The 9,447-nt window shown below is 46.4% G+C and overlaps 1 protein-coding gene across 1 annotated transcript; it reads left to right on the top strand.

The window, feature by feature from the left end:
- Positions 1 to 4,075: 4,075 nt before the first annotated feature.
- LOC135537376 (inaD-like protein) lies at positions 4,076 to 6,704 on the top strand (the record flags this gene model as incomplete). Its single annotated transcript, XM_064963558.1, has 5 exons — positions 4,076 to 4,260; positions 4,428 to 4,530; positions 4,981 to 5,069; positions 5,492 to 5,630; positions 6,245 to 6,704. Coding segments are annotated over 5 exons (524 nt in total), but the record flags the coding sequence as incomplete, so codon positions are not given.
- Positions 6,705 to 9,447: the final 2,743 nt, after the last annotated feature.

The following is a 9,447-nucleotide window of genomic DNA, read 5'->3' on the forward strand; positions in this document are numbered from 1 at the left end:
CTCTAACAGTCTGTTACCTAGACAGGTAATGGTATCTTGGAGTAGAGGAAGTGTAAACTCTAACAGTCTGTTACCTAGACAGGTAATGGGTATCTTGGAGTAGAGGAAGTGTAAACTCTAACAGTCTGTTACCTAGACAGGTAATGGTATCTTGGAGTAGAGGAAGTGTAAACTCTAACAGTCTGTTACCTAGACAGGTAATGGTATCTTGGAGTAGAGGAAGTGTAAACTCTAACAGTCTGTTACCTAGACAGGTAATGGTATCTTGGAGTAGAGGAAGTGTAAACTCTAACAGTCTGTTACCTAGACAGGTAATGGTATCTTGGAGTAGAGGAAGTGTAAACTCTAACAGTCTGTTACCTAGACAGGTAATGGTATCTTGGAGTAGAGGAAGTGTAAACTCTAACAGTCTGTTACCTAGACAGGTAATGGTATCTTGGTGGAGTAGATAGAGGAAGTGTAAACTCTAACAGTCTGTTACCTAGACAGGTAATGGTATCTTGGAGTAGAGGAAGTGTAAACTCTAACAGTCTGTTACCTAGACAGGTAATGGTATCTTGGTGGAGTAGATAGAGGAAGTGTAAACTCTAACAGTCTGTTACCTAGACAGGTAATGGTATCTTGGAGTAGAGGAAGTGTTGCTGTTGTAAAGCACATTTTCTGCAATATATATATATATTTATTTATTAGCTGAGAGACAATTTAGCAATTTTGAAGCAGATCATCTTCATTCTTCATTTTAAGATATTAAATTAAGATAATTCGACAAGACGATTAAGATGTGAACTTTTTCCACTGCACAACAGTTCTCCTGCAGTAGGCCTACTAAACCATTACATACTCAGGGCTTCCTTCTCTCTCTTCCTCCTGATCCTTTGGTAACAGACCGGTCTTCCCCATGAATAGTAACAGCCAGTTTAGCTGAATTAATGCTGAGCGTGTCCCATAAAGGGCTCAGTTACATTATAATAGCCATTGAGCCGGAGGGAAAAAAATGATCACCTTGTAAGGGGATTACATCCTGGCTACACAGAGCACGCTAGGCCTGCATCCTGCTCGAAGGACCACTTTTCTGTTCACAATTACAGAGATGTTGGCGAAAGGTTTATTCGCAGACGCCCAAAGTCCCTGACACAGCCGATGCTCATTTACAAGCAGACCTCTTTCTTTTCTTCTCCCACTTAACGCTTGGCTTTTGTCCTTCGTTTTGTGAGCTTGGGGTGTATTCAGTTATTCAGCGAGTTAACATGGGAACATGTCATTTGATTTGTAAAAAAAAACTGTCTGTCGGTTATAACCTTTTATAATAAAGTGTTATCCAAGAGGGATCTGGATTTAAAAAACCTTGTCCCTTGTTTCTGAAACCACTTGCACAACTCCTCTTTTTCTTTCTTTCTCTCTCTCTACCCCTCCCTCCTTTCCTTTTCACTCTCTCTCTACCACACCCTCTCTGTCTCTGTCTACCACACCCTGTCTCTCTCTCTCTGTCTCTCTCTCTCTGTCTCTCTTTCTCTCTCTCGCTCTCTACCCCTCCCTCCTTTCCTTTTCACTCTCTCTCTCTGTCTACCACACCCCCTCTCTCTCTCTGTCTCTCTTTCTCTCGCTCTCTACCCCTCCCTCCCCTTTTCACTCTCTCTTTCTCTCGCTCTCTACCCCTCCCTCCTTTTCACTCTCTCTCTGTCTACCACACCCTCTCTGTCTCTCTCTGTCTACCACACCCTCTCTGTCTCTCTCTGTCTCTCTCTCTTTCTCTCTCTCACTCTCTACCCCTCCCTCCTTTCCTTTTCACTCTCTCTCTGTCTACCACACCCTCTTTGTCTCTCTCTGTCTACCACACCCTCTGTCTCTCTCTCTCTCGCTCTCTACCCCTCCCTCCTTTCCTTTTCACTCTCTCTCTGTCTACCACACTCTCTCTGTCTCTCTCTCTGTCTCTCTCTCTGTCTCTCTCTCTCTCTGTCTCTCTCTCTCTTTCTCTCTCTTTTTCTCTCTCGCTCTCTACCCCTCCCTCCTTTCCTTTTCACTGTCTCTCTGTCTACCACACCCTCTGTCTCTCTCTGTCTCTCTCTCTCTCGCTCCTCTACCCCCTCCCTCCTTTCCTTTTCACTCTCTTTCTGTCTACCACACCCTCTCTGTCTCTCTGTCTCTCTCTGTCTCTCTCTGTCTCTCTCTGTCTCTCTCTCTGTCTCTCTCTCTGTCTCTCTCTCTGTCTCTGTCTCTGTCTCTGTCTCTCTCTCTCTCTCTCTCTCTCTCTTTCTCTCTTTCTCTCGCTCTCTACCCCTCCCTCCTTTCCTTTTCACTGTCTCTCTGTCTACCACACCCTCTCTTTTTCTCTCTGTCTACCACACCCTCTCTGTCTCTCTGTCTCTCTTTCTCTCTCTCGCTCTCTACCCCTCCCTCCTTTCCTTTTCACTCTCTCTCTGTCTACCACACCCTCTCTTTTTCTCTCTGTCTACCACACCCTCTCTGTCTCTCTGTCTCTCTCTCTCTTTCTACGCTCTCTACCCCTCCCCTCCTTTCCTTTCACTCTCTCTCTGTCTACCACACCCTCTCTGTCTCTCTCTGTCTCTCTCTGTCTCTCTCTCTGTCTCTCTCTCTGTCTCTCTCTCTGTCTCTCTCTGTCTCTCTCTCTGTCTCTCTCTCTGTCTCTCTCTCTGTCTCTCTCTCTGTCTCTCTCTCTCTCTCTCTCGCTCTCTACCCCTCCCTCCTTTCCTTTTCACTGTCTCTCTGTCTACCACACCCTCTCTTTTTCTCTCTGTCTACCACACCCTCTCTGTCTCTCTGTCTCTCTCTCTCTTTCTCGCTCTCTACCCCTCCCTCCTTTCCTTTTCACTCTCTCTCTGTCTACCACACCCTCTCTGTCTCTCTCTGTCTCTCTCTCTGTCTCTCTCTGTCTCTCTCTCTCTGTCTCTCTCTCTGTCTCTCTCTCTCTCTCTCTCTCTCTCTCTCTCTCTCTCTTTCTCTCTTTCTCTCTTTCTCTCTCTCTCGCTCTCTACCCCTCCCTCCTTTCCTTTTCACTGTCTCTCTGTCTACCACACCTCTCTCTTTTCTCTCTGTCTACCACACCCTCTCTGTCTCTCTGTCTCTCTCTCTCTTTCTCGCTCCTCTACCCCTCCCTCCTTTCCTTTTCACTCTCTCTCTGTCTACCACACCCTCTCTGTCTCTCTCTTTCTCTCTTTTCTCTTTGAATGTCCAAGAGAGCCCAGGCTGGGCAACAAAACCCTGCTTGTTCAAAAGGCACAGTGCAGCATTTCACACATCACTGGATCTTATGCTCCAAAAAAGCTGTCAAAATTGGGGCTTTGTTAGACCCTGGCGTTTCCCATTTCAATGTTTAATGGCCAGGGCTGGCTTCAATGCGCCCCCGTTGTCCCGTGCACAGACCCAGGGAGAGAAGTTGGAGATTTCCTGCACCACGGTTATGCATCAAACACTTTTCATCCCTCTTTCCACAAAGGATGCTGTTCTCCCCTCTCTTTTGACTTTTTCCTCTTTTTCCCTCGCTGAGTTTATTCTGCTTGACCTGCGAGTTGGTGAATACATTTCCCTGCTTAGTACCGCGGGGCCAGGCCCAGACCAGGGTGGGACTGGCCTGTTCAAGTGGGATGTAAAATGCATTTCCCTGCTTAGTACCGCGGGGCCAGGCCCAGACCAGGGTGGGACTGGCCTGTTCAAGTGGGATGTAAAATGCGTTGGACAACATTGGCTGAAATTATCAAATGGTCCAACTAAGCGAAATGTTGAATATGAGCAGATTTTTGGGGTAGTTCTTTCATGTACTAGCAACCAACAGTGGTGGATAAAGTACCCAATTGTCATGCTTGAGTCATTTTCTATTAAGGTATCTTTACTTTTACTCAAAGTAAAAGTCACCCAGTAAAATTCTACTTGAGTAAAAGTCTAATCAATTGCTGTTATTGCTCGACCCCGAACTTAACTATAATGCATTGTGTATTATTCATATTTCCAGTTTGTACAAATGTTATCTTCTTCTTTCTTTCTTTCTCCCCCCCCCTAATAGGATGGGCGCCTGCGTATAGGTGACCACATCCTGCGTGACTGGTGAGACCCCCCACAGGAGGCTTGGCCAGCGACCAGGTGGTCAAGGTGCTGCAGGGCTGCGGGAGCAACGTGCGCATGCTCATCGCCCGTGACCCCTCGGGACAGTACTCCACCTCCCCGCCGCCCCCTCCCCCGCCCGCCGCCAGCCCCGTCTCTGTCTTACCCTCTGGAGTCAAACCCCAGAGTAGGATCCGCAGGACGGTGAGTGAGACAGGAGGATGGGGAACGTGCACACACACACACAAACCTAGACATGCACACACCTTCTCCTGTGACCCCTGCCCCTCTACTGCCCTACATATTGTGGTGAATATGTCCGTGACATTAGAACGTCAGTACATGTACAGCATATCTCTATGGTTTTCCAGCCCAACCTGCAGGGTTATGAGATCCATAAAGTGCCTCTGAGGAAGAAGGAGGGCCAGAGCCTGGGGATCACCATCATCGGATACAACTCCTTAACCCGCGAAGGTAGGCCGATGCCCAATACCATGTCAACTCCTGGCTCCCTAGCCTTTTACCCTGAACCCAGGCCCCTAATCCTAGTCCCCTAGCCTCTTACCCTTAACCCTTAAACCAGCCCCCTAATCCTAGTCCCCTAGCCTCTTACCCTGAACCCAGGCCCCTAATCCTAGCCTCTTACCCTTAACCCAGACCCCTAATCCTAGTCCCCTAGCCTCTTACCCTGAACCCAGGCCCCTAATCCTAGTCCCCTAGCCTCTTACCCTTAACCCAGACCCCTAATCCTAGTCCCCTAGCCCCTATTTGTACTCTGATCCTGTATTGTTGACTCTGTTTGAGATGTATTGTTTTGATGGTGTCTTGTCTCTCTATTCCCCTCTCCTTGGTCTCTCTCTCTGCTCTCTCATTCTTTCCTTCCGTCTGTCTCACTTTCTCTACCTCCCCTTCTCTCTCTCCTAGACGCGGTCGGGGTGTTTGTGAAGAACGTGGTTCCTGGGAGTGCCGCTGAGCAGAGCGGAAACATCCGGATCTATGACAGGATAATAGAGGTGAGACCATTAATCAGATTTTAATGAGCGCAACCTTCATTAACCCCAAGGTGTGTGTGTGAGGGAGAGTGAGAGAGCGAGTGAGGGAGAGTGTGAGTGCGTGCGTTAGAGTGAGTGAGTGAGAGAGTGCGTGCTTGAGAGAGTGTGAGAGAGTGAACCATACACCACACTATAACACAACTATACACCACACTATAACACAACCATACACCACACTATAACACAACCATACACCACACTATAACACAACCATACACCACACTATAACATAACCATATTGAGTCTTCATTGTTAGTTCAGATTTCTATTGAAAATATGTTCTCACTGTCTTACCTGCTTAAAATAGAAAAATGTCAGAAACCCCTGTCAGAGTTTACGGGGACAAGGGTGAGAAGTAATTTTGTCCTGTTTCATTGTGCCAGCTGGACGGGGTGAGCCTGCAGGGCTTCACTAACCAGGAGGTTCTGGACGTGATGAAGCAGACAGGCCAGACGGTCCTCCTCACCCTTGTCAGGAAGATAGCCTTGCCCAAACCGTCACTGGAGAGGTCCCTGGACGAAGGTAAGGACTACTAGGACTCTTTACCAGTTCCCTGTGAGTGTATCACTAGTCCTACTAGAGCAGAAATACAGCCGGTATTATGTGTTTTGCATCATATAATGCTGCATTTTGCCTCACGTCAGGATGCGTTTTGCGTCACGTCGGGATGCGTTTTGCGTCACGTCGGGATGCGTTTTGCGTCACGTCGGGATGCGTTTTGCCTCACGTCAGGATGCGTTTTGCGTCACGTCGGGATGCGTTTCGCGTCATACCGGCTGTATTTCTGTATTTTGACATTTACATATATCTTGATAACTTGATTGCTGACATGCAAAACATTTTGGGACTATATCAACAATGACCAATGGAAACAAATACCAATTTGGTGGAATTTTCCTGTAAGACCAATGGACTTATTCAGAAATGCAGCCTTTCATAAGGTACATTGGTGGCTCGGGAAGTGCACCGGTGTAATTAGTGAAAGGACATCCCTAAACCCTTGGGAGTGTACATGTAACTGTGACAGGATGATAAGGTGGACACGAAGACAGGGCCTTTTAAACTACCATCCTAATAGATATATACTCCACTGTCCTGCAGTCCAATGAGTTCAACCTCCCTCCGGCCATCTGCAGTCCACTGAGTTCAACCTCCCTCCGGCCATCTGCAGTCCACTGAGTTCAACCTCCCTCCGGCCATCTGCAGTCCACTGAGTTCAACCTCCCTCCGGCCATCTGCAGTCCACTGAGTTCAACCTCCCTCCGGCCATCTGCAGTCCACTGAGTTCAACCTCCCTCCGGCCATCTGCAGTCCACTGAGTTCAACCTCCCTCCGGCCATCTGCAGTTCAATGAGTTCAACCTCCCTCCGGCCATCTGCAGTTCAATGAGTTCAACCTCCCTCCGGCCATCTGCAGTCCAATGAGTTCAACCTCCCTCCTGCCATCTGCAGTCCACTGATTTCAACCTCCCTCCGGCCATCTGCAGTCCAATGAGTTCAACCTCCCTCCGGCCATCTGCAGTCCAATGAGTTCAACCTCCCTCCGGCCATCTGCAGTTCAATGAGTTCAACCTTCCTCCGGCCATCTGCAGTCCAATGAGTTCTACCTCCCTCCTGCCATCTGCAGTCCACTGGATTTCAACTCTCCTCCGGCCATCTGCAGTCCACTGAGTTCAACCTCCCTCCTGCCATCTGTGTCCACTGAGTTCGACCTCCGGCCATCTGCAGTCCACTGAGTTCAACCTCCCTCCGGCCATCTGCAGTCCACTGAGTTCAACCTCCCTCCTGCCATCTGCAGTCCACTGAGTTCAACCTCCCTCCGGCCTTCTGCAGTCCACTGATTTCAACCTCCCTCCTGCCATTTCTAGTTACCATCCAGCATCAGAGGGGAAGATTACTATGACAAATTTGTTTACTACTTTATACAGTAATTTTCAAACGTCTCGGGGAAAAAGCATCCAAAGATCTATGAACTAATTTCCTGTGACTTCTCAGATGCTTGCTGCATTGGTCACTTCATTGGCCATTGGTCAGCTGAGCAGTGTGACAGAGGTGATTTAGAAGAGGTTGAATCACTGTGGAACTCTTATCTCCCTGGGCTCTTTGTTTCATTACACTGCTAGGGAGAGGGATACAACACCCTCTGAGCTAACTGGAGACTGTTAACCTTGTAAAGTGAGCGGTCTGATTTCACACACACACACACTCACACACTCACACACTCACACTCACACAGGCACTGGTGTTTTCCTCACGACAGTCTGCTTGACTGTCGTACTTGGATGGCCCAGTGCCTTCAGAAAGTGTTCACACCCCTGGACTTTTTACATATTTTGTTGTTACAGCCTGAATTTTATCAACACACAACACCGCATAATGAAAACATGCTTTTATAAATTCTTGCATTATTTATTGGAAATAAAATACAGAAATATCTGATTTTACATAAGTATTCATGCCCTGAGTCAGTATATGTTAGAATCAACTTTGGCAGCGATTACAGCTGTGAGTATTTCTGGTAAGTCTCCAAAAGCTTTGCACACTTTGATTTTACAACATCTGCACATTATTCTTCAAGCTCTGTCAAGTTGGTTGTTGATCATTTCTAGACAGCCATTTTCAAGTCTTGCCAAAAATTTTCAAGTCGATATAAGTCAAAACTGTAACTAGGGCCACTCGGGAACATTCAATGTCCTCTTGGCAAGCAACTGTATATTTGGCCTTGTTTTAGGTTATTGTCCTGCTGAAAGGTGAATTTGTCTCTCAGTGTCTGTACAGCAGGGATCATCAACTATACTGAACAAAAATATAAACGCAACATTTGACAATTTCAATGATTTTACTGAGTTACAGTTCATATAATAAAATCAGTCAATTGAAATAAAGGAATTAGGCCCAAATGTATGGATTCCACATGACTGGGAAGGGGCATAGCATAGAGGCATAGACCCAGCCACTGGGGAGCCAGACCCAGCCACTGGGGAGCCAGGCCCAGCCAATCAGAATGAGTTTTTCAACACAAAAGGGCTTTATTACAGACAGAGATACCCTCAGTTGCATCAGTTGTCCAGGTGGCTGGTCTCAGACGATCCCGCAGGTGAAGAAGCCGGATGTGGAGGTCCTGGTTGGCGCATGGTCTGATTCACACATGGTCTGCGGTTCTGGAGCCCAGTTGGATGTACTGCCAAATTCTCTAAAACAATGTTGGAGGCAGGTTATGGTAGAGAAATGAACATTAAATTATCTGCCAAAAGTTCTGTGGAGATTCCTGCAGTCAGCATGTCAATTGCACATCCCTCAACTTGAGACATTCAGGTATTGTGTTGCGTGACAAAACGGCACATTTTAGTGGCCTTTTATTGTCCCCAGCAGAAGGTGCACCTGTGTAATGATCATACTGTTTAATCAGCTTCTGATATGCCACACCTGTCAGGTGTAGGGATTATCTTGGCAAAGGAGAAATGCTCACAAACAGGGATGTAAACAAATTTGTGCACGAAATTTGAGAGAAATAAGCTTCTTGTGTGTATGGAAACATTATGGGACCAACACTTTACACGCTGCGTTTATATATTTTTTTGATTGATTCAGCCACGGGCAGATTTTTTTCTTGAGAGGATGGTCAGGGGGCCGGAACATAGTTACAAACCATTTGTAGGCTGCAAATTGAACTCAAGAAGCCCGAACAGTTATAATATTTGACTAAAACATAATAATTTCAAACCTTGCTTATAATTGTATACGTTTACATATACTGTATCTTTATTATGCGTGAGAACACTTTATAAAATCACGGAGCTGATTTGCTGCTGTTTTAATGTTTGTTGTCGCCCCCACCCAAAAATACATTTTTAGTTTATTTTTTATGCTCAGTAAACTTGGGGGGACAAATAAAATCACTGAGTAATAAGATGCATCCACTCACTCTGTGTGAAATAATAGTGGTTAATGTAAAATAAAAACATTATTTCCCCAATCTCTGTACCCCACACATACATCTGTCTATAAGGTCTCTGTCGAGTAGTGAATTTCAAGCATAGATTCAACCACAAAGACCAGGGAGGTTTTCCAATGCCTCGCAAAGAAGGCCACCTGTTGGTAGATGGGTAAAAAAGCAGACATTGAATATCCATTTGAGCATGGTGAAGTTATTAATTAGGCTTTGAATGTTGTATCAATACACCCAGTCACCACACATATACAGGCATCCTTCCTAACTCAGTTGCCGGAGAGGAAGGAAACCACTCAGGGATTTCACCATGAGGCCAATCGTGATTTTAAAACCGAGTTTATAGCTATGATAGAAGAAAACAATGGAGGATGGATCAACAAGATTGTAA

The sequence above is a fragment of the Oncorhynchus masou genome, unplaced genomic scaffold (genome assembly GCF_036934945.1).
Source record: "Oncorhynchus masou masou isolate Uvic2021 unplaced genomic scaffold, UVic_Omas_1.1 unplaced_scaffold_7581, whole genome shotgun sequence".
NCBI classification, from domain to species: Eukaryota; Metazoa; Chordata; class Actinopteri; order Salmoniformes; family Salmonidae; genus Oncorhynchus; species Oncorhynchus masou.